The 25,786-nt window shown below is 38.8% G+C and overlaps 1 protein-coding gene across 9 annotated transcripts in view; it reads right to left on the bottom strand.

Moving 5' to 3' along the window:
- Positions 1-25,786, bottom strand: part of LOC117290394 (serine/arginine repetitive matrix protein 2-like) — a 61,988-nt gene that overhangs the window by 32,853 nt on the left and 3,349 nt on the right. For all 9 annotated transcript variants that reach the window (XM_033771769.1, XM_033771772.1, XM_033771774.1 and 6 more), the window contains exons 2-4: positions 22,486-22,843; positions 17,423-17,521; positions 2,006-2,167 (exon numbers count right to left, since the gene is read on the bottom strand). In XM_033771769.1, the coding sequence (XP_033627660.1) occupies positions 2,006-2,167; positions 17,423-17,521; positions 22,486-22,724 (500 nt within the window). In that variant the 5' untranslated portion in view covers positions 22,725-22,843. The remainder of the gene's footprint in view (positions 1-2,005; positions 2,168-17,422; positions 17,522-22,485; positions 22,844-25,786) is intronic.

The following is a 25,786-nucleotide window of genomic DNA, read 5'->3' as shown; positions in this document are numbered from 1 at the left end:
TAACAATAGGACAAAGGTCTAGATCGACCCGGTAAAAGGAAGATTTTGAGCATGAATTCCAGTACCATTTGTCTCTCTTAGTACAATTTTGTTTCCATCGTACTTTGAAATTAAAGAAATCAATATAAGGGAACCTGAAGTAAAAGGAAGATTTTGAGCATAAATTCCAGTACCCTTTGTTCCTCGTGGTACATTTTTGTTTCCGTCACACTGAAGCAATGAATAAGGCAACTCAAAGTTTCTTGAACCCAAAGGTTCTAAGAAATGCTCTAACTGATTTGCAAAATCTATATTGATCACCTTACGCAGCATCAAAAAGCTTCTCCCATGATGTTTCTTTGAAAGCACCTTGTAATATGAGCCACACTTTCAACCATGTTGTGGGTAAATGTACCCTCGCTAAGTACATGTACATGTACAACAGACATAAGGCTTACAATTAGATAGACTCCGACAAGCTGGGTTACATACATGTAAATGTGGCACGACTCAATAGACCTCCACATCACATAATGAAAACTTCTCCCATAATCTTCTTTGAAAGCACCTTGTAATGTGAGCCACACTTTCAACCATGTTGTGGTTACATGTACCCTCGCTTAGTACAACAGACATGAAGCTTACATTTAGATTGACTGCGACATGATGGGTTACATCAATGTGGCACGACTCAATAGACCTCCACATCACATAATACACTCTCAACGTCCAAATATTTGTAGTGACACAAGTGTGCCTTTAGGTCACACTAATTGTCCCCAATGTAATCAATCTAGGGGTACTTTTTCTCATATTCCCCCATCCAGACCAACAATCCCTACCCCCTAAGAAACCGCCCAATCTAAGGCAACCGTGAAAACACAAAAACCAGGCCGAGACCTACCGCACAAAAAGGGCAAAAACCTTTCAAGTGTTAGCCCTTAAGGGTTTCTCTTCGATGGTAAGACACTTCTCCTGAAATCGTAGAAGTTTCCAGACTACAATTTCACTCTGTACACAACGTTTACTTCCTCTGTACGTGGTCCACGCTTTCGAATCAAAGGAACCGAGCGATATGCAAAATGTATCCTTTACAAACGCACACTTCCACAGCCAGCAAGGTAAATATTAATCCACTCTCGTGTTTCGACACGGTCGAGGAAATTGCTTACCTTTGCTGACAGAAAGTGCGACACACAGATTGCCTTAGAACTTTTTGAAGAAAAGACTACAAATGTACAATTTGATCCTCAACAAACCAACATGCTCTTTGTACAAAATAAAAACAGTTTTAAGATTGCATCCATACTTTGACTTTAGAAAACAAAATAATGATACATTCAAAATGGCCACTGAAGCTACATGTACTTGTAATGTATGGCTGCTCCTTGTGAAACTTTATTTAAAACTGTTTTTTTTTTAATTAATTTTTTTACATGAGGCATATCATTGCCGTGCAGTATCGTAGAACACTGGACTGAAGCTCTGGCAATCTGATTGGAAAAATAAGTAGAAAGTATTCTAAAAAGACCTTGTTTCAACTCACTGTCCAAACTTCAAAAACTTGCCCCACACAGTTTTGCAAAACCCTTGGGAAAAACCTAGGAGTCATCAATTGTAACATGTCATAGAAGTATACATGTGAACTGTATATTTGACAGCGACTGATACAAAATATAGCAGAAGATGGAATTTGTTCCGAGAGCACAGAGGACAGCAATCCATTTAGGGCATAATACAAAGTCATCCTTGTTGTAAACTTGTATGAACCCATTCATACTCAATGTACTTTATTTACTCATAACACAGGACCCCAAACAAAGAATTACAGGTTCTCCCAAGGGACACAAAATACGTTATGTCACCACAAATTATATCTCCCTTCGATGATGCCTTCCTGTCCAATTACACAGAGCTATTGTCTTTAGCAGGAACTCCGCATTACCTTCCCCTCAAGACCCGTCTATTGTGACCGCCCTTTGAACGTTAATGGGATGTGAACGAGATGATATTACTATCCACTTACTCGTATTTCTTGGCCTGCATCGCTCGTGCTTCCGCCTCCCTCGCCTTGCGCTCCGCATCAAAAGAGCTGCCGTCAACGTAGTTCTCGCCGATCCCAAAGGCCTCCCTCAGTTTGGCATTCTGTTTTTCCTTGGCCTCGGCGAGTTGATGCGTCTCGGTTAAACTGCGGAAAAACAAAAACAAGGCCTTGTTAGATCAATACTAATTGTTTTAGGGAACCTGGTGAATTTCCTGTCAACGTTTTTATTTGGAATGAACCAATCTGTCAAAGTATTGTTGATGGCTCGCACTACCTGCAATACCTGCTGGACCACTTGACATCTGGGGAGTTCAGTAACTTAAGCATTGGGCTAGCAACCCCCACAACCGAACAAGAGCAGTCTGGTGAACCTCTTAACACAAGTTTTTGAAGTTCATTAACACAGATATCATAACAAATATTTCAAAAACCTCAGCCTAAAATTTCAGAAACCATGTAACAAATGAAGAAAAAGTGAAAATGTTGAACAGATTTTCAACAAAATGTTGCATTGGCATTTTTGCAAGTGTCCATAATGTAGAGTACTGCACTATACTGTGCATGGTGGGCCACATGGTGCTAATACAGGCCTCGACTGTTGTACAGCAATTTCCCTTTGACAAGGGGAACTTCTATTCAGGAAAATGTAAATTTGTATTGGAACCTTGCAAAGGGCACAACTGCAAAAGCACAAAGCACCTTGGCAATTGCTGTGCATGCCATGGATTATTTCGAGACCTGCTCATAATCTGAAACTGTACTGTATCAACTACAGGTATTTCTCATGCATGGTCAAGGATCCTACGATTACTTCCAAAGACTAGCCAAGAAAAATATGCCTCAAATTGATTTTTCTTCCCCCTCTTCTACTTCTTCTTCATCACAAGGCCAAGTTCATCCAGCTGCTTACACCAAGGTCAAATGCATCCACAGTAAAAACCACAACCAATGCTACCAGAGCCCAAATTACGTCCTAATTGCTCCACATAATAGCAATGTGGATATTTATCTTAATTCCTGATGGTTCTGAAACACGCAAGGTTGCTCAAATGGGGATTGATTTGAACTTTATAATTGATTTAGCATTGATAAGGTTTGCGTTGGCTTAGTGGCTCTTCAATTCTATTGCGAAGGGAGTGAATCAAAACCCTGAAGTGATATTGTGAAATGACCGGCTTTAATTTTTTTTCTTTTCCAAAATCATTTGGACTGCACCCACCCACCCGAATGTCTATTTTAAACATTGAATGGATTCATAGTAAGATCTATACACTAAAGAAAAAAGTAATGCCTCAAGTATACCATATATTTCAGATCAAAGGTTTCCAACACCAGTAGACTTCAATTGCATTTTCTGGCTTCTAATCAAACAACTAAACAGGAATGAAGTTTAGTTATCGATCTTGCCCAGCTTGGAATTTTGTCTTCTTATTTTTGTTTGTTAATAATCGTTTTGGGTTAGATAAAAACTAAATTTTGATTGAAGTTTGACCCACCCGCCCACTAAAGCTTTGGCAGTTTAAAATTTTTTGATCCACGTTAAACCTTCGCCAAAATATGTTTCTTAAAACATTTTTAGTCAAGTGATGGTTCTGAGAAGAACTTTTGTGGTCTCGATGTCTCAAACAGAATTCTCTGCTCATCTTCATTCCCCTGAAGAAGAGCAGGGTTCTAACAGGTCTACACAGCTCTAATGTAATCTCCACATGAGCAAACTCTAGCTCCCCTCCTGATTTAAAACCCTATAGATTTCTGTCCAGGACAGAGCCTTACGGTTCTTAAATCCAGCCTACTAATTGGATTTGCACTGATTACAGCATCTCAAAGAAAGAGGCTTTACTAATGATCAAGGGTCGGCAGCTCTGGTGATACGCAGCGACTCTTAAGTGCATCTTACCATAGAGCAAGGAATGGATGATCTTACATGTATTTGTAATTGTGCAGTGTTACATAAAGGAGTCAGGCAACGATGTAAAATTTCTCTAAATGCATTCTACTATTAAGGGTTTCACTTTGAAAATGCCTCCTCAAACATGTCAAAGAAATTGTGTAATTTTTATCCGAAAAACTTCTTAACAAAAAGATGGTAATGGTAGTTATGGTTATGAGCATCCTGCAAAACTATTTTGTCCGAAGAGCCCTCGTTGATTAGAAATGAAAAAGTAAGGTAAGGTATTAGAATCATTTATTTGCAACCATAATCGGGTTGGATTCGTTATAAAAATACATTAAAAGTAAAAAAAAAATCACATTAACTTTAAACAAAAGATTGAACTATATTTACAAGTCGAAGCTGAGGTTAAAAAGGGTAAATGCTCAATATAAAATTTTAAAAAAGTATGTTGACAAATTTGAATCTTTAAAGATCGCCTTCATGGCACTTCCATCATGATCAGTTTGGAACATCTTAGACTCGTAAAGAAAGTTTTGACGGGGCACCAAAGCCAAGGCCTGAGGCAACATAGGCCATGGCCTCCAAGTAATTTCTATCCTGATGTGTCATTTTAGAATTGTTCATGTTCATTTCAAAAGTAAGTTTCTTGCCTACCAACGCATTGGGGTCTTGCTATGGACAGGCTGAGCTTTACAAAAATGGTTTATGATTATTATTACTACCTTCATCCAAATTCTCCTTGCTTTAATGTTTTCAATGACTAGTCAGCAATTTAAAAAAGGTATGATTACTACCTAAATAGAAAAATTCCCCTTGCTCTACATTTTCAATGACTGACAATTATAAAGGAAAAGAAAAGAGCGTAATTTTGCCGAATGCATATTCTCCATTGTGCTTGTATTACGTGCAATAATAACTCCCTGCTTCAATCTTTTTAACGACTTTAAATGAAATTCATGGATCGAGATGAAACAATTGCCGAGGGAAAAACCGAATAGCAGGCAGGTGGTATTAGAATCATGTTAATCATTGTGGGGAATAAGAGCATCCAAGTACACCAGGGGCCTTCCATATAGAGCTAAGCCACAGTAAGCCTACAGTGAACTAATGGTGGGCACCAGCTGTGGGTTGGATTCTGTTCTCAGATATTCACAGGTGTTAAAAAGTAAACAATTTTCAAGTTATTTTATGTTAATCTTCAGGTCAAGTATGGTCTGTGGGCTAGATATTTATTTATTTATTTTAATTACTTCCATTTTCAAAACCATCAACACGGAACAAAATATTATTAATTCTTTTGAACATTTACAAATACATGGATACAGTACAGTAAGTGTTAAAGTGTGGTAAAGAGAGCAAGTGCATGTCTGGAATTTTACGGGGGGCCAAAGGGGCCATTGGCTGGCCCTTACCCTGGTCTTGGCCTTGGTGCCCATTTAAAAGTTTCCCAAAGAGTATAAAAAAAATCCACTGGAAATGACCTTTTCAAAATAAAAATGGCCTCGCCCTGTCAAGGCTAAAATTCCAGGACTGACAATACTCAAAACTCTTTTTAAATAAACTCATTAGGAACTGTGCAAAATTACACCACTCTTTTTCCTCTCCAAACATCCAAACAAAACCATGCCTCAAAAATCACACTTGTTCCCCAGGGCCCTGTGCTTGGACCACAAATGCCTTTAACAATATACAAACATTCTTACAAAAACGCAATTCAGCACTGTGCAAAATTACATCCCTCTTCTTTTCTTCTCACTCCAATCAAAACCAGGCTCATCCCAAGTTACACCATAACTATCTCAAACCTCTAGATGCACCCATAAGCTTTTACACCGCAAATAAACACAATAATCACTGTGCAAAATTGCAACACTATTGCTGTTTTTGCTCCGACAAAAAAACAAAGACATCATAATGGGGAGAGACAAAAAAAGAGGGATGTAATTTTACGCAGTGCTGAATGCTTCTATTTTAAAGGTTTTTTGTGTATTGTGAAGCATTTTTGTCCAAGCACGGAGCCCTGGGGAACATACGTATGTGATCTTGATTTAGGGTGGATTTTGTTTGGATGTTTGGAAAGAGGAAAGATGTGATTATTTAGAAAGAGTATGAGGAATTGTCGTACAAAGCGAATCCGAATACAAATAGAATCGCTGGAGAGAATTGTAGCAGTCTCGACCAAACAGAACACTAAACCTTTTTTGTCCTCGTTACTACTCCATAAAGGTCTCATGTTACAACATCATTACGCAAACAAATTTCGTTGGAGGCTGCCGATGATTGAACTGCCAGTCAGACTGGAATCAACACAGTTTTGAAAAGGAATCCCGTGGGTTTGGAAGATGAAATTGAACGGGGATAAGGTTTGGTAAACGCGAGGCCGAGTTCTGCTTCCCTGGAGAGAGGAAACAGTGTCTGTGAGATGTGTGCTGGAGTTTGGACGGGGGAAAGTTACTTCAAAACTAGGAGAAACAAAATTTGTGTTGTCTTGATTGCTGTTAGAGAAGCCAGGGGAGGGGTTCTCTGCTGGGATTTCCACTGCATTGGAGTGATCTGTGAGACTGATAGATTATAAAAAGTGTTTTTCGTTGGATGTGTGAACTAACCACGCCTTCCCAAATGAAGCAAAATGCACCAGTTGTACTTTTCGCGACTTGATACATTTAACAGGGAATTTAGAAAACAGTGGTTAGGTTTTAAATTATTTTGCAATCCGGACCATTATTTGTAATTTAGTTAATACTTTATTTATTGAGGTAGTCTATTGTACCAGGTTTTGTAAGATCTAATTTTGGCTAAGTGTAAAGGATAAGTGTTCGTACATGTATACAGAATGGAAAAAAACTGGGAATTAATTGACTTTTGAAATGGCTTCCAAGTTATCACTTTAAATTACTCCACATCACACCGTTGTTATCCTGTTCAGGGATTTGTCTCTAAGCTTTCCCATCAACATTGAATACGTTAAGCACCATGCAATCCATCAACCTACACAAAACCACTCCTGGTGTTCAACGATTATCTTCTACATTTACATAAATTGATGTTAATCCAGAAGAAATATAAATATACAGTCTTGGGCGCTCTGTGTCGTGCCTCGCCGTAACATCCTGGATTCATGCTCGGTCATAGATGATCAGGGGCTCCAAGCCAACATTGCAATTCATTTTTTGTTTATCGCTCGGGCTAATATTGATTCAGTTCCATCATGGGATGACAGCTTTGCATACTCCCACCCTACTGGGCCAAGCACGGACCCTTGGGGAACAAGTAGAGCGTGACTTATCCAAAATAATATTTCCTCCACACCTATGGGGGGAAGCAGGAGTGTCTTGCAGGACACAAGGATGGTTGGGTTTCCACGAAGGTGTGAAGAGACAATTCATATATTTTCTCTTTTATCTGCGGCTTTTCACTGACTGTGTGGCTCCTAGGTGTGACTAACATTACGTCTATGGTGAACCTCAAGGTTTACCGCTTGTTAAATTCACAACTTATAAACACAACATTAGTCAACATGTGCTTCCAGCATTTGATACACAGGTAAATGAAAACTCTATATTGTAAATTCAAGAAAACCAGACTATTGATCATTGCTGAAAACATGACTGTGCGCTTGCATTCATTGCATACAAGTTGTTCTTAAAGCTCACAATGTATACATGAACACACCAAGTGCCTCAAGCAAACTGACATTACAATAACTTCTATACGATCACCGTCTTTCGTTTATAAACCATAAAGTGTGTTCTCATTATTCTTCATTAGATTCTCTATTAATAGAGTTTGCCTTTCCCCAGCATGTGAAGAATATCTTTGCAGGTTAATTTCCTTACTGGATGACGACAAAATGTTGCCAATCCTGCATGCACAATGAACCACCTGGTTTTAACTGAAATGCTCCAAGCACAAGGGGGCTTTACCAATCATCCAATATGCTCTCTCTCTCCATAGCAAAGTATTATGAATCAAGAAAGCCTTATAAAGCCATACAGGAAAAGTATTTAAAAAATAACAAATAAATTTATTAATAAATTGATGAGGCTCAGTCAGAAAACTTAAGTTCCCACCAGCAAAAATCCTCCAGCACCAGTGATACATGAACTACATGTATGAACTAGAGAAACTATATTATGACCTTGGCACTAAAACAATTTTACAAACGCCAAGTTGCTGACAGCCTAAAGAAGACCATCTTTTATGTATTTTTACCCAACCCCCAAGGATGCAATCATTCATTTGAGTTCAAATTAATTCAATCTGAGACCTTCATTCATTGTCTCTTGAAGACAAAAACTATGTACAAGTCAAAATATGATTAATTGGCAGAACAGCAACAGCCGGTATAGGTTGGGGGCATGAGGAAGGGTTGATGATGTGTGTGGCAATGGAACGATCAAGATGTAATGCTACCCTGGTGTGGTACAATGTAAATGATAATTGTAAATGATTAATGGCATTGCAAACTGCATTGGACTCTTTCCAGCAGGGTCCTAAATTGCACATCAATCAATACATGTACATGTAGTTGGTTTTAAAGAAGTCATAAAATTAAGGTGCGATAGTAGTATTTTCTATTTAAAGACAATGGACACCTTTGCTTTCAGATGCTATATTTCGGGACCTCAAAATCTAATCCGAGGCTTCAAAATCAAATTCAAATCTTTTACTTCAGAGAGATCCGTTTCTGTTTTATACTATCAACAGCTCTCCATTGTATGTTGCCAAGTAAGTTTTTATGCTTACAATTATTTTGAGTAATTACAATGTACCAGTAGTGTCCAGTGCCTTTAAATGGCAGTTTTTATTTTTGCTTCTTTAGATGATCTTCCCGTTTAGGGAACTCCCTAATATAAAAACCAAGCTATCAACAGCCAATCTCTCTCATACAAACAATGGTCTAGCGCCAATGATTATGAATTTCACAAATCAATATATTGTGATTCAGTAACCAGACGACAATACTTCTAAATATTCTTGTCATTGTCAAATCAAAGGGAGAAGGATAAAAAACTTTAGTGTCTAATATCTGTTTTATGTTTATCATCTGTCAAACTGTCCCTCTAAAACAAATGAGATCGTGATCAATTTGTGAAACGTGCGTGTTGCAAAAGGTTAGCAAGTTGTTATTAAATCTAAATTAGGAGCCGAACCTCGAGTGGGTGAAGCTACAGGCTGATCTGTTATGAGAGAAAACACGCCATTGGGCTAATCCTCCTGGCTGTAATTAAATTGAAACATCGTTAGGAAAACAATGGTCTGGTTTGTACAATACACTTGACATGGCAAAATGTACATTCCATCAAAGAATTCAAGAGATGTACAGTGAGTGAGAAGAAGCCAATTTTAAAAGGGGAGCTCAGTTAATCAAGATACTTCTAACCACGTAAGTTTATTTTGCCATTAATTTTAACTTGGGATCTATCACAGCTTAATCCCAAGCAGGAGTCCCAAGCCAAATCCCAAGCGGGATACGGCCTGATCCCAAGCTTGATCCCAAGCTTGATCCCAAACTTGATCTCAAGCAGGATCCGAAACTGGAATCCAAGTCGAATCTCTAGACAGAATCCAAGCCGGATCATACATGTAAGTTAAATTGAATGGCAATTAAACCTTCTACATGTACATGTAGGTGGATAGTGTACAATACTTTCATTGGGAAAATATATCATCAAAATTCCTCAAAATTTGAATCTGAATTTGAAAACAACTAAAAATCCATTAAGACCGAAGGGAGATGGTGGGAGATGTTTGAGCACAAAAAAAAGGGTTACTCACTGCTCTATATTCTGACACCCCTATGATCCGACAACAAACCCATGATGTAGTTTACCCACTACACTAGGGTTAGGGTTAGTGTTAGGGATAGGCAGATACACTAGGGGTGTTGGAACACAAGGGGTGTGTCAGAACATAGGTGTGTACGAATTTCAACCATTCTACAATGTATACTGGTATCAGTCACACCGATAAAAAAAATCCATTTGAAATGCCTTCATGGGTGACTTGCACCAGGATTCATCATGAAAATGTGGACGACATAAATTATGCCCTCACCGATTAGACACACAAGGGCATGAACAATGTTAATTATTCATTTGCAAAATCATCAAAGCGTAGTGCAATGCCACGTGTCATTACCCAAATGCCATCGTTAAAGGTAGGGTACAAATTGCTATTTTTGAAACGCATACTTAAACTCTCTCATCTCTTGATAAGCTTGGGCGATATCATTTTTTTTTATTCACGATATATCGCCGACAATATATCGCGATATTCGATATAATTGCGATTAATTAAATTTGACATCATCAGTCTTCAAACTCCCAGTGAAAGTTGTAGAAGAGACAGTCCTAGCATAAGAGAGGTGTTCTTATATGACCTATTCTTCTGGTTTTACTCCAAATCTATGGGGTACAAGATGTCTCAGCTAGGAAATACATCGCGATATTGCGATACTTAATGAATATTGCGATATATCGTGATATATCGATATTTCGATTAAAACCAAATCGTTCCGATATCGAAATCGTTTCCAAATTAGTATCGCGATATTCGATAATATTGTGATATCGCCCAAGCTTATCTCTTGATAATGAAGACAGTAGGTGTCATCTTACAAGGCAGTATAGTGTTAGCCAGGGGGATGTCTGGGGTCTTTTGGACACCCTGTTGGACATTACCCGTATGTTTGATCTGTGTTTCTAAGTCAACAAGTTTGACACCCAGTTTTAAAATTCCAAGCAAAATTTGACACCCTTTAACCAAATCCTCGCAGAAACCTTGCAAGGCGGCTACACATACATGTACTCAGCAAGCAACAAATATGCTTACAAGAAGCCCTAAAAATCCCAACTTCAATGTCTTCTTTGCAGAAGTGAAAGGATGACTTGGGCTTATTAGGGCATTGCAGTAAACTGGTAAATGATTGTACATTTCTTGTTTTCTGGAACTTCTGTTTTGCCAACATTTTATGTTCACATTATTATTTATTTTCATTCCATCTCAACTTTTAATCTAGGAAGTCAACTGGTTGGGGGCATCGGTTGAAGGGGGAGGGGGCGGGAGCGAGGGGGTTGGGAGCACAGATATGCACAAGCACCCCCCCCCTTCCAAAGTTGCGCCATTTGTACAGTGTACATGTATGTATATGTACACATAGTACATGTATGTAAGGTAAGTTCACGATTTGATCATGCAATACCCTGAGGGCTTAGGACAATGTATAATGGAATCAAGCAGAGGCGAATTTATGAATTAAATATTTAAGATTGATCGGAATGCATCATCACAGTGTGTGAGTGAAGCCACACGCGTCTCCTCTCATTAGGAAAGTGTTGCTAGAGTCTGGATCATTTGTAAATTGTGAGGCCAGAGAGTGGCATAATTTGTCACTTTCACAAGATTCAGAGTGCAGGGCCAGTGGTTTTAAATAGGTCAAATACCACACTTTGTTGGTGTAGTGTCAGGAGGATACCTATTCTGCCTTTTTTCCTTTTGACTAAACCTTTATTTTATCTTTTCTTTAAACCACTTTCTGATTTTACCCATATAATATTTTAAATTGTTTCTGTAGCAGTTTTTAATGGTACTGTTTAATAATGTAACAACATGGTATTTAATAGTTGTTAAATTTGCATCGGGGATAAAGAATATTAATTTTTTTGTTTTTACCCATACACCCATGTGTGTTAGCACTGTATACTCAGTACTTCCCCGAGTCCTGTGAACAAATATCACAGGCATAATACTCGGGTGGGATTCGAACCCACGACCCTTGCAATTCTAGAACATGGTATTTCCTGAATAATTTATATAAAGTGCCTTAGACCTTGTTTATTTCATGAATAATTGGTTACAAAATGTCTGCAATTTAGCCCTTGGCTGCCATCTGATATTTGTTTTATCGTTTCTGAAGAGAACATGCACTTATTTTAACACAAACAAAACCACAGTTTAATGCTTTCCCTTCAAAAGCCGCTCAACACAAACTAACAGCTCTGGCATGTCATCATTGGCCTCCGTGTATTTGTAGCTGTACAAGGTGTAACACTGAGAACGGTGTCCTAACAACATTCTAGGCTCAAGATCCAAAAGGATTGACTTAAAAATCCTTCCATCAGTAACTGTAGCAAAGCCACTAGACACTTGACATCAAAGGCTAAAACGCGAAACCAAGATTGCTCACGCAGAGTGGAATAACCGATCCGCCAACCTAACTCCCGAGAGATTCTCATTAAACTTTGATCGCCCGCAGATGTCATCCATAAAATCTGCATTCTCAAGGGATACGTAATACTCGGTGTTCAAACCCCACACTCCAGAGTGAAACCAATAGGCCCCCCTGGATTGCAGTGAGAGGTTATACACTGCTTTGTAAATGAACGGGGTGTCAAGTGTGTGTTCCTCGTTAGACAGAAAGATTTACAGACTCATCTTGATTTCTTTTCCTCTCCGTTTTTATTTGGATATTTATTTTATTTTTATATTAAAGGAACGTTGGTGGATTTCACAAAGAGACTATTCCTATCTCGAGCTTGGACGAGTTACTCGTCCTACAAACTTGTCCTACATACTTCGGACTATACATGTTTTAGCCTTATGGTTTTATTTTTGAATAACTCTCAAAGAGTCCTCGGACTAGTCCTAAGTAAGGACTATTTTTGTGAAAACGACCCCTGGAAGTGTTTGGTAATTTTCAAAGACCAGTACATGTATACGGTATTCTCACTTGGTGTTTCCCAACATTAAGGCTCAATTGGTCATTAAAGTTGCAAGAAAATAATGAGAGAAAAACACCTTTGTTGCATAAACTTGTGTGCTTTAGAAAGGCTGACCAAGTATATTTAAATATTTGAGTGAGACACTACCTCTTTCTCATAAACTTTGTCACTTCAGAGGGAGTCGTTTCTCACAACGTTTTATACTATCAACAGCTCTCCGTTGCTTGTTACCAAGTCAGTTTTTATGCCAATTTATATTTTGAGTATTTATCAATCGTGTCCAGTGCCTTTAAAGTCTTGTCATAGGGAGATAAATAGAGATGAGATAGCAATAAGTTGGAGTGGCATCTGGCATAACTCCGAGACATTTACAACATTGGTTTGGACGGGGTTTGCTCATTTACGTCCATATAAAACGACTGTAACAGTATCGTCTTCAGAGCTTATTGAAAAAGAAACCATTATGTAGACTAAAAGGCTTGGGTTTCATAAGGACTTTCTTCACTGGTTGATATTGGAAACTGTAATGAGCTGTACAAGACTTGCTGAACTTTGGATGCAAATTTAGACCAGGTTTGGAATTACGCCGAGGACACAGGCTCTGGTCTTGCTTGGCCTTGTATTGGTCCCGACCCCTTCAAAACTTTCCAAGAGCTTTTAAGACTATCTATCAAATGTCAGCCATGCCATATATTTATTTTGTTGTAATATGTAGCTGAAAGATTTGTTCGTTAAAGTTGCAACTATGTATGGACATGGTGTTATGGGGTAGAGTAGAGTAGTCCTAGAGAATTAATCAGAGGCCATGGCCTCCATTCATCATGTTCATAGTGTTAGTCAGAGCATAGCAGAGGAGTGTCAGTGTGTCTTCTGGACACCCAGTTTTTAAATTTTGACACCCTGCTTTATCTGTCACATCTGACACCATTTTACCTAACCATGGTTAAAACCTTGCCTTCATTACCCTTGTCTTGGCCTTGGTTCCACTTCCACCATTGCCCAAAGTCTTCAAGATTTTGCAATGGACATGATGGAAGTGCCCTTAAATAAAGAAATTAGCCTTGCCCCTTTCGAAGATGAAAATCCAGTCCTGTTTGTGTCCAATGGGTATATGAAAAAGTATACCATAACCAAATTTGCCCAAGCCTTGAAGTCAATCCCCCGAATGTTTCCTTCACTAAGGCATGTGGAGTTTAATGAAACGTAGTCCTTAACCTTCAAGCCATAGAGCATTTACTCTCCTCACCCCCATTTCACACTAAACTGCTATTTTAAATTCAAAGTGACATACAGTCACACCTCTTTGTCACCCGAGACGTAAATATATCAACAGTATCACATCACAGGTGTGTGCGAGTGGAGAGAAGTCCAATCTGAACGGTGTGAGTTTACAAGCAGTGGACGACCGCAGCCGCTTGAGTTGAATTTAAAATGCGTGGACGTGCTTTATTCATGCGGTGTTAATTGATATGTTTGGAGACTGGATGCACCCCCTTCTTGTGTGTTGAAGTTGTGGATGCCAACTGACATGATTGGGTGTCTTTAACTACAGGGAAGTTGGGAGAACATCATTACAGGGTAATGTTTGCACAAGCAGCGTTTTCCCTCCAGTGGTCAGCCGGCCAAATGCCAGCTAAATCACAACTTAAAGTTCTGTCCGAGAGGTCTGACTGACTACATGTAGTTCAGTGTAGAAAACCATCAAATTTAATACTGTAATTAAACAGTGTAAAGTCAAAAGCCAAAGTGACAAGCTAGTATCGTTAGCCAATCGTTAGTCAATGAAAAAGTTATGGGCAAACCCTGACACGGGGGTGGGGGGGGGGGTAATCGTACCATGAACCTGCTGATGATGCATGGCGCTATTCAACAGCATTACGATCAATGGAATAATGAAAGTGTAGTTCGTCAAGTCTGCGTGAAGCCCCTTGGCCTCTCTGATGCCATCATTGAGCACAAGGAGCAGTATTATTGAGATACAACTCAATGGAGGTCTCCAAGTGTGCATTGCCTCCATTCAATTGTTTCTGTACGTCCGACATGGAACTTGATCTGCCACACACACTATGCTACAGGCCAACAGCAATAGAGAAAAATCAATTTACATGAGCGCAGTGAACTTTTTCTCCTGATTTCCTAAGACATTTTTTTCTTGTCGTCAAAATAATGAAGGTGCATCCTCGACTCGGGGGTGATACAAAGAAAGCACACGTTGCCATGGGAATGAATTTGATGGGGTTAACTCACATCGACATATTTGGGCTGGGGTATAGAGCATTTACTCTCCTCACCCCCATTTCACACTAAACTGCTATTTTAAATTCAAAGTGACATACAGTCACACCTCTTTGTCACCCGAGACGTAAATATATCAACAGTATCACATCACAGGTGTGTGCGAGTGGAGAGAAGTCCAATCTGAACGGTGTGAGTTTACAAGCAGTGGACGACCGCAGCCGCTTGAGTTGAATTTAAAATGCGTGGACGTGCTTTATTCATGCGGTGTTAATTGATATGTTTGGAGACTGGATGCACCCCCTTCTTGTGTGTTGAAGTTGTGGATGCCAACTGACATGATTGGGTGTCTTTAACTACAGGGAAGTTGGGAGAACATCATTACAGGGTAATGTTTGCACAAGCAGCGTTTTCCCTCCAGTGGTCAGCCGGCCAAATGCCAGCTAAATCACAACTTAAAGTTCTGTCCGAGAGGTCTGACTGACTACATGTAGTTCAGTGTAGAAAACCATCAAATTTAATACTGTAATTAAACAGTGTAAAGTCAAAAGCCAAAGTGACAAGCTAGTATCGTTAGCCAATCGTTAGTCAATGAAAAAGTTATGGGCAAACCCTGACACGGGGGTGGGGGGGGGGGGTAATCGTACCATGAACCTGCTGATGATGCATGGCGCTATTCAACAGCATTACGATCAATGGAATAATGAAAGTGTAGTTCGTCAAGTCTGCGTGAAGCCCCTTGGCCTCTCTGATGCCATCATTGAGCACAAGGAGCAGTATTATTGAGATACAACTCAATGGAGGTCTCCAAGTGTGCATTGCCTCCATTCAATTGTTTCTGTACGTCCGACATGGAACTTGATCTGCCACACACACTATGCTACAGGCCAACAGCAATAGAGAAAAATCAATTTACATGAGCGCAGTGAACTTTTTCTCCTGATTTCCTAAGACATTTTTTTCTTGTCGTCAAAATAATGAAGGTGCATCCTCGACTCGGGGGTGATACAAAGAAAGCACACGTTGCCATGGGAATGAATTTGATGGGGTTAACTCACATCGACATATTTGGGCTGGGGTATTTTTAGTCACGTCTCCGTCTGCAAATTAACTTAAACTGACCTTTAAGATGTACACGTAACATCATCAGTTTAGCAACATAATAGCCATTTCCCAAATCAAATTGTGGGAATTTGAATTTAAACCACGGAAACGATGATACAATCAATGTGATAGCTACATGTAGAGGAGTGTCTCGGTGTCTCTTGGACACTTTATTTTAAAATATGTACACTCTATACATGTCATACGATGTGCCTGTTCTATTTGCATCAGGGATAAAGATATACATTACAGTACTTGTAACTTGTTTTTACAGTTACACTGATGTGTATTGTGTACTCTATAAACAGTTCTTTCCAGAGTTCTGTGAAGAAAAAAACACACCAGGCAATTCACTTGGATGGGTTTCAAACCCACAACCTTTGCATTGCTACAGCAGATGTCTTACCACTAGACCACCGAGCTAACCAGATGGTTAGAGGGGAGTCCGAATAGCAAAAACAAAATCTATAGTAAAAAAGTTGATTCTAAAAATAAGTGAGCACACTGCAAGTTACACCTTCCATCAGCGGCGAAAACAACTTACAGTATTTATGATTATAAGAACTGCACACGGTCTGAAATCATTTCTCTGCTGTTTAAAAGGGCACCTCGGGCAAAATTAATTTCTTTAAGACGTTTGATAGCATCGCTTACTTGACATCAAGTGTGTAAGCTTTCAGGGAAAGTTTGCCTTTGAATATCGGTTCATTAAAAATCTCAAGGACTCCTGTAGCAGTAGAATATACTTAGATCAGCTTTAAAGGCAAAGTACAAAGTATACCCTTGGTTTTTAGAGCTGTTTGATTGTTTTTAATTCCTGATCAAATGTATATATCAACAAAACTAACCTGTTAAAATTTCACTTCAAAGGGCTGTAGCATTTTTTTGGCTATTCGGGAATATATGGAGCGGCTATGTTAACGCAGGCAGAGACACAATCAGAGACACGTTTCATGCAGAAATATTTCTCAGATTGGTAAAATATCCACTCAAGAATGCAATGTGTCATGACTAGGACTCGAACCCACACCCTGATGATCAGAAACACCAGGGCCCAATTTCATAGAGCTGCTTAAAGCACAAAAAGTACCTAAGCACAACAAAATTATGCTTACCAGAATACAGTTACCAGCCACACTACCATGTCAAGTATACAATTTGTGACTGGTATCCTGCTCATTTCTGCTAAGCAGGAAACTATTAGGCAATATTTTCTGCTTCATCAGCTCCAAGAAATCAGGCCCAGAGCTTGCGCCCAGTGCTCTTAACCGCTCGGCCACGACACGCCGAACATAAATGTTGTACACCTGCCGTCCATGTTGATTTACTAAATTACCAAAGACAACCTGTCCACCATAAATGCCATGCAAGACGTCGAATCTGAAAGTAAAACTGTACCACACACTTCCTGAGGCTTTTTTAATAAACAAATTGAAATCTTACTTTTTCGCAGGTGGCATGTCATCATCGTTTACACCTTCTTTACTCATCAGCATCTTGCGAAATGCTTCCACCTTACGAGTGATCTCTTCTTCGGAGTACCTGCAGAAAATATAAAGCAGTCAAGATGTTCATTTTTCATTATGCCTTCGATAAAGACTCTGCTAGGGTCGAAACATCAGCCGTCGATTTCACCAAACTCTACTTTACTTAGGATTAATCTTAGGACTTAGGACGAGTTTAGTTCCGTATCCAAAGACGTTAGGACGCATTGAACCCGTCCTAAGTTAGGACTGGTACTCGTCCCAACTCGAGATAGGATTAATCGTAGTGTTTCGTGAAATCGGCTATTGGCCATTAACTTTTTTTTTGCATTTATACATGCACACAGGTCCTTTTGGTTGGTAAGCAGTTTGCAACAGCTAATTATATTTTCTTGTTTTTCATTTTAAAGAGCTGACTTTAGGATTCCTCACAAGAAGGACATTGGTGGAGCTCCTTCTTTTGCTAATAAACTAATTTACACTAGCAGTTGGTAAAATAAATTAATAATTACAACTGACAGTAGGAATATGTGAGTGTTTACTTAGAATCTCATTTGTGTTAGCATTGTAAGCTGATTAAGCTCAGTCATAAAAACAGAAAAATATTGCTCAACAATTTCCTGCAAAGCAAAAACATACCAGTCACAAATGGTGCGTGTAAATTTGTATTTTGGCTGGTTACCTTATTCTGCTCAGCATAATTTTTTTGTGCTTAACTACTTTTTGTGCTTTTCAAAGCATGAACTGTGGCCTAGGAAAGGACTATGTGAAATACTCGACAGTTTGGCTTTAGCGCATACTGCTACGGAAAGCAGTTTTTTGTGCTGTTTGACACTTTATGAAATCAAGCTCACTTCTAATTGTACTATATCGGCCTTGGGAGACATTTCTCACACTGACTTGTTCTCATCTTTTGAAATTTGAGTCCACAATGACGAAAATGCCAGATTATCTCACAATAAACGAATAAAACTTATCACAGAAACTTCAAGAAGGCAATTGCTTCCATGCTTCTGGTCATCGCCATGGTACCCTTTTGAATTTTTCCCCGTTTTTTTAAAGAAGTATCAAGCCTGTTAAATTGATCTCTTGCACTGACGCCATCAAGCCGGCACAGTGTATGGCCTAATGTATCATTTTGATGCCAAAATGTCTGAACATTAACTTCATACCTACCAGCAACCTGATACCAAAGGCAGGCAGAAAGCATAACAAAAAACAAGGAGAAATAAACAAAGGACAAGAATCAGTAACTATTCAAGCAGAAAACCTCTTTCCAAATGTAAAGAGTAAAATATCTCTTAAAATGTATATGGAGGCTCCTACAGTTATTCAAATTGATGGAACGTGAAATTTAAAAACTTAAAAGCCTTTTTGTGCACACTTCCTGTGATTGGGATGCGAATTTTGACGTCACTCTACAGCTCTGTTGTCACATCTCAACTTTTCCAGATCATGCTGTTAAAGTTCGCATTCGCTTAGCAAGGCTAGATTCAAAGTGTAATTCTCGTTATTTTAAGATGACAATTTTCCAAATAATATCTCTCGTTAATACATCACTCAACGTCTTTCATAAGTTAAAAATGTAGTCCGAGAGTAACTTACTATGAATACATGAATAATACCAAGGAGAGTTTACGAGTCCTCGAAAAAAAAAAAAACTGTTGGTCAAAAAAATAGATTGCCAATCTTGATTCTCAAGTGCTTCAATGATTCAGATCCAATTAGGACCCACAACAAAATTAGCAAGTGCTTGAAATTAGAAGTCCGACGGGTTGAACTAATAAAATCGAGAGGAAAATATAAAGTAAAAAATCAGTAGTATTTGATATCGCAGATGTGATATGCTCGAGGTAGTGTTGATTACATACTCAAATTGATGAGCCAAAGTGCGTATCTGATAGCGTCCGGGTTTTGATTGCCCCCAGGTTAAGATAGACAAAATATCGTGGCGCCAGAGATTCTGTTCAACTTATTGGGATTTGCAGAGAAAAACGTAGTGAGTTGAATGAGTTGAAGGTTTGCATGGGGTTGGGGGCAAGGTTTTTAAGCCAGGATTTGGTAAAAGGGCAGGCCTTGAATTACAGGCAGGCCACAGAGGCCACGGCTTTTGTTGCCCCTGGTCTTGGCCTTGGTGCCCCCTTCAAATGTTTCCAGTTGTTATGCTTCTAATTATTCTGAGTTTCTACCATACTGTCCAGTGCCTTTGTATGTTTGAGGAGAACCTTTGTCAGCAATATTTGAACACATTTGCGTGTCCTGCTGATCTCTGCATTATTTCACTCACACTAAAGCACACTCATCTCAAAATAAATTGATATTGATTATTTATGCACAAGGCCATCAGTGATTATTAAAATCATACATGTAACTGCAATGATTTAAGTACTGAGCCTGACAGTGTTACATAATGCCACTGGCAGGGTTTGCCTGTGCAAGGGCATTCACCCTCCATGTGCAGTAAGACGACTCAAGGCTCTTTTGGTACAAATCTTTGTATTTAAAAGAATTGCTTGGCAAATTTTTGTGGGAGCCAGATAAAATGGCCGAGTGTTTTTAGTGCGTGGTAGATTCAATGTAAAGTATAATATTGTTGGCAAGCGTTGCAAAATAAAAAAATAGCAAAACAAATAAATGGATAAATTAATTCCATAAGTAAATTGATTTTTAAGAAAAAATATAAAAAATACAAATAAATAAGTAAACTAAAATAAATAGAAAACATAGAAACACTTCTTATGCGCAACTTTCGTGCCTGCTACTTTTGTGTGTTCCCTTTTTAGCTCAAAACTCGGTAAAACATTTTCAAACACTTTGGAAGTCATCATACATTGATACAATGTACAACGTAAATAAAGCCCTACACCACGTTCACAGCCTCTGATCTACATCCCCACCCCCTCCAAAACAATTTTGTTAAATATCCTTCGATGGCTGCAACGTTAGGTGGTCAAATCAGAAAGCCCTCCTCCCACCCAAAAAATATAATAATAAAACATAGGGCCTATACAACTAACAACAATATAAAAATAATTATACAAATAAAAGTACACAAAAACAGAATGATAATAACAGAATAATAATAATAAAATTAATTTCTTTGAAGCAAAGATTCTTCGGTGCAATAATTATCAATATTTGACCCACTTTCTACAATACATAGTTCCCAAGCATCACCAATTGATTTTTATGCAGCCTAGAGCTTCATTCGGATCAATCCAAGGCATATACAAGACTGCATCATTAGTAATATGACATGACAGTTCATACATACATCAATTAAACTTAAAGGCGCTAGACACGTTTGGTAATTGTCAAAGACCAGTATTCTCACTTATAGAATTAAATCCCAACATATGCATAAAATAACAAACCTGTGAAAATTTGGGCTCAATTGGTCATTGAAGTTGCAAGAGAATAATTAATGAAAGAAAAAAAACACCCTCGTTTCATTACTTTGTGTGCTTTCAGATGCATAATAAAAGGTTTCAGCTGAAGTACAGTGTATTGTATTATTATTTGAGTGAGAAATTAACTTTCTCAAAAACTACAGCACACTTACATACATGTATCATGTTAACTCAGAGGGAGCCGTTTTTCACACTGTTAGAGTAAACTATCAACAGCTCTCCATTGCCAAATCAGTTTTTATGCTAACAACTATTTTGAGTAATTACCAAGTGTACAGTGCCTTTAAAGGCTAGGGAAGAAAAATCTAGGATAAAAAAAGTGGTTCGGTACTTCAGAAAAATCACTAGAGACAGCCAGGCTGGTTTGGATGAGACTGGAGCCAACGAGACAAGTTTTTGGTTTGTGCTAAATACAGGCTTTTATCTGGTGGTCTACTGGGACAAATGAGCTTGAATGCCTTGCTCACTGCCCGGACGCCAAACACTGATAGACTGGCCTTAAAAGCTGAACTGTCTATTTGTGAAATAAAACTAGACTTCTGTTACACGCACTGTCTCCATGATGGTTGCGACTTTTTAAACATCTCAATTTTAAATGAATGTCTGTCTGCAAAAGGTCTAGTCTGAAATGAGACTTCATGGAGTAGTTTTCTGGCACTTGGGTGGACAATTTATTGTGGCCGTCTGACTTTGAGTCAAGTACAGAAATTTCAAGTTAAAAATCAACAATGTATACACTTTGCTTTTTCGACTCAAGTTTATTGCAAAAAAAATCATAACAAATAATACAAACACAAAACAGATTTTTGACTTAGTTTTAGGAATTGGAATACAATTAAAAAGTCTACACGGGCATTAATCGGTACAGTTTGCTGCCGCTGTAGTCTCTGAAAATAATCTTCACACATTTTAATGGGCTGCCAAATGCAACAAAATGCGCCAGTTTGAAAGGTCACTGTATTAAATGTTTCTGTGCTAATAGTCAACTGTAATCCGCCACTCTGTTGATTGGGTTGCACTTAAAGTCATTGGACCCTTTCGGTAAACAGTATTGTCCAAGGCCCACACTTCGTGTATCACAACTTCTATATAAAACAAACCTGTGGAACTTTAGGGTCATCGGAGTCGGGAGAAAATAACGGGAAAACTCACCCTTGTATCCGCACGTGTCACCGTGTCATGACATAATTTTTAAATTAATCTGTACTTCTCGACATCGAGAATTGATATTGTTTTAATGTTTTCTCAAAAAGTAAAGCATTTCATGGAATAATATTTCAAGAGAAGTCTTTCACCACTACCTTCTGTAAACCCTGCAAGTTATTTGTAAATCTGTGAACTTTTTTTTGTTTTCCCTGTGCCGAAAGGGTCCAATGGCTTTAATACAACCAGGCAGGAGTTGCACAGAGACCACGAAGAATTACACCAGAGAGCAGGCCAAAAAGAAAATGCCTCGGTGCCCTTGCCCCTTCAAAAACAAAGCAGGCCTGACAGAGCATGAGTGTGGTGTTCTTATTCACTCAGCCACAACTTGATGCAGGACTTTAACTCAGAACTGATACAGGTGTATGGTTTAGGAATGTTGATCTTAAAATATAAAGTATAAACCTACCCTTGCTCTTCCATGATCTCTTTCATCTCCACACACTTCAGTTCCACCTGTCTCTTACGCTCATGGGCCAGAATCTCTTGGTTGGGTCGCCGAAGCAACGCTGCTTCCTGTTTCGCAATTTCCTCCGGACTCTTGTAGTCAACCTTCTCTGCGTGGTTTCGGACCACGGCAAAGTTCCGCTGGACGAAGCCATTGGTTCCGCTGCCACGGGCCGTCGTCAAACCAACGCCGTTGTACATCTCGGTTGGCTGTTGGTGGTCAGTTGTCTAGTAGGGGGGCATTAGTGAAGTGACACTGCCCTGTGAATTGTCAATAAAGCCCTCGATCTGTTGTGTTTATTGGAAACTTCTTGGTTCAACTGCAGATTTGGTAAAGGAAAGATAAAATAAGAATTCAAATTAATTACGATTAGTTCACCTACTAGAGAATACTGCACTTGTAAGGCCTTTTTCTAGGTTGATTTGTTTTTTAAGAAACAAAATTTGCTTCTGGTAATATTTGACCACAAAATATATAAACTAGATTTCCAACACTAATCCTCCTTTACATTGCAACGTCCAAGCCCCTGTTTTTTTCCAACCGAGGTTGTTGGAAAACTATGGAAAGCCATACATGTGTACATGTAAGTAAAGCAAAAACAGGTAGAGCTAGTTTGTAACAACAGTAACAAACATTCAAAAATAGTGTTGAATTTAATGGAACAAAGCAAACAATCATGAAAAAGGGGGAAAAAAATTAATGAAAGTTAGCAGACTGTTGGTCATATTATATCTGTTAAAGCCAGTGGACCCTATTGGTAAATGTCAAAGACCAGTCTTCTCACTTCATGTGCCTCGACATATGCATAAAATAACAAACCTGTGAAAATTTGAGCTCGATTGGTCATGGGAGTTGCGAGATAACTCTGAAAGAAAAAAAACACCCTTTTCACACGAAGTTGTGTTCGTTTAGATGGTTGATTTCGAGACCTCAAATTCTAAACTTGGTCTCGAAATCAAATTTGTGGAAAATTACTTCTTTCTCGAAAACTACTCCACTTCAGAGGGAGCCGTTTCTCACAATGTTTTATACTATCAACCTCTCCCCATTACTCGCTACCAAGTAAGGTTTTATGCTAATAATTATTTTGAGTAATTACCAATAGTGTCCACTGCCTTTAACAAGATTCAATGTTTTGCCATCATTTGGTCATTCCATTCGTGCCAACATTTGGTCATCAGTGCCAACCAGGGCAGTTTGTTTACTAACAACCGAAAGGTCTATATCAAAATAACAGATGGAGTGTTTACACAAGACATCGAAATGTGTAATGCGTTTTGTAGTATCACATTCAGCCCAATGATTGTACAGTGTGCTGTAACCAAGGTGATCTATTTATGCTGCCTTTACATGTACCTACAATAGGTAAATTATAAATACACTGTATGGTATTGAGTCAATGTTTAACAGCACTCTACCAATTGAGGGTTTGTTCTTAATTGCATAATTTTGCACTCGCATTCAGGACAGCTTTGCCAGCATACAATGTACACACGTATGCTTGAAATACAACACTTGAACACACTACTATTTTATTTCAACACTTGATTGTTGTATTGTAAGATACACTGTACATCTGTAGTACTACTGTATGATGGAATATCACCACCTTGGTTAATTATAGATCATAGTAAATTATGTAGTACATCACTACAACACTTGGCACTGTACACAAGCCACGTACATGTAGAACTATACACAACGTCCTTGTAGGAAAAAACTATAGCAATCTTGCAGGTACAACCATGTGTACATTTAAATCTCTTTTGTGTGAGTGTTGGCTCTGAGAAGAGCCGGTGTGGCGGTTTCAGTCTTCCGCCGTGTTCAGTTTTCCGGGTGACGTAGCCGGACATTTCACCACGTTGTTGGAACGGTTTAAGCTTTCCGGCGTGTTCAGTTTTCCGGGTGACGTAGCCAGACAAAAATACAGCCGCGAGTACCCTGGCGAGTACTGTAGTTCTCTCAGTGACCCCAAATTGTTTATTATTACGATTCTTTTCTGTTTAGTCACATTCTCTTGCCCCATCTTTACACGTATTCATGCGTACAGCTGTAAGCAGGTCACATTGCTTGTGCCACACCAAATTCTCTCATACGATCCACGCGTTCGCCGCTCGTTGTACTCGTGGACGCCGCCATGACTACAGCTACCGGAGAGTAATACGGATGACTCAATACAGCACTAAAAATTGACTACTTTTGCTTGCTGTGCGCAGGCATCGCATGACGTAATGTTACTGTATTTTGTCATTCGGAAAACTGAACACGGCGGAAAGTTGAAACCGCCACACCGGATTGAATATACTTGTACGTGGTGATGAAAAAGGACTAAGTACTAATCCTTGCGGAGCACCATGCTTGGTTTGGTCTGTATACTCAACTCATCTTAACGCGAAGGTACACGTTTTGGAATTGTCAAAGACCAGTCTTCTCACTTGGTGTATCCCATCATAACCATCAAATAACAAGCCTGTGAAAATTTGGGCTCAATCGGTCATCGTAGTTGCGAGAAAATGATGATAGAAAAAACACCCTTGTTGGACGAATTTGTGTGCTTTCAGATAGGAATAAAAGACTTCTAGCTAGAAGTCTTTTATTATTTTAGTGAGAAATTACCTCTTTCTCAAAAACTACATTACTTCAGAGGGAGTTGTTTCCCACAATGTTTTATACTATCAACATCTCTCCAACGCTCGTTACCAAGTCAGTTTTTAAGTTAACATTTGTTTTGAGTAACTACCAAACGTGTACCTTCCCTTTGAGAATAAAAATACGACACTTACGAAGCGTCAAGACCAAACAGGCTCTTCTCAGAGCACACACACTCACACAAACAAGATTTACACATGATGGTTGTATCCGCGCAAGTTTATTAATGAATAGTTTCTTCCTATTTCTCCTCACCATGCAAAGCTTTAAACTATACTAAATACTGTATACACAATGCATACAGCATATCAGTTGGCTTGATTTTGGGTGAAAAACACAAAAAGACTGCCGGGCTCAATAGAATTGAGAAGAGGAAATTCTTCAAACAACTGAACTGTTCAAATGTTAACAAGCTTTAGAGAATACATAGTATGTTAATATGTAATTCTCGAATGATGAACAAAAGTACATAATATTCAGACTGAAAGACCACAATTCAACACAAACCACAGAGTTTACTGCCCTAATCTAAAATCACTGGCCTCGAGCCTGCAATATAGTATTTGAGCCCCTGAGCCTGTCAGAATGCATAATAATACACTGTAACACTTGT

The sequence above is a fragment of the Asterias rubens genome, chromosome 5 (genome assembly GCF_902459465.1).
Source record: "Asterias rubens chromosome 5, eAstRub1.3, whole genome shotgun sequence".
Lineage (NCBI taxonomy): Eukaryota > Metazoa > Echinodermata > Asteroidea > Forcipulatida > Asteriidae > Asterias > Asterias rubens.
Note: the sequence above shows the minus strand (reverse complement) of the source record. Positions and strands in the feature narration are given on the sequence as shown.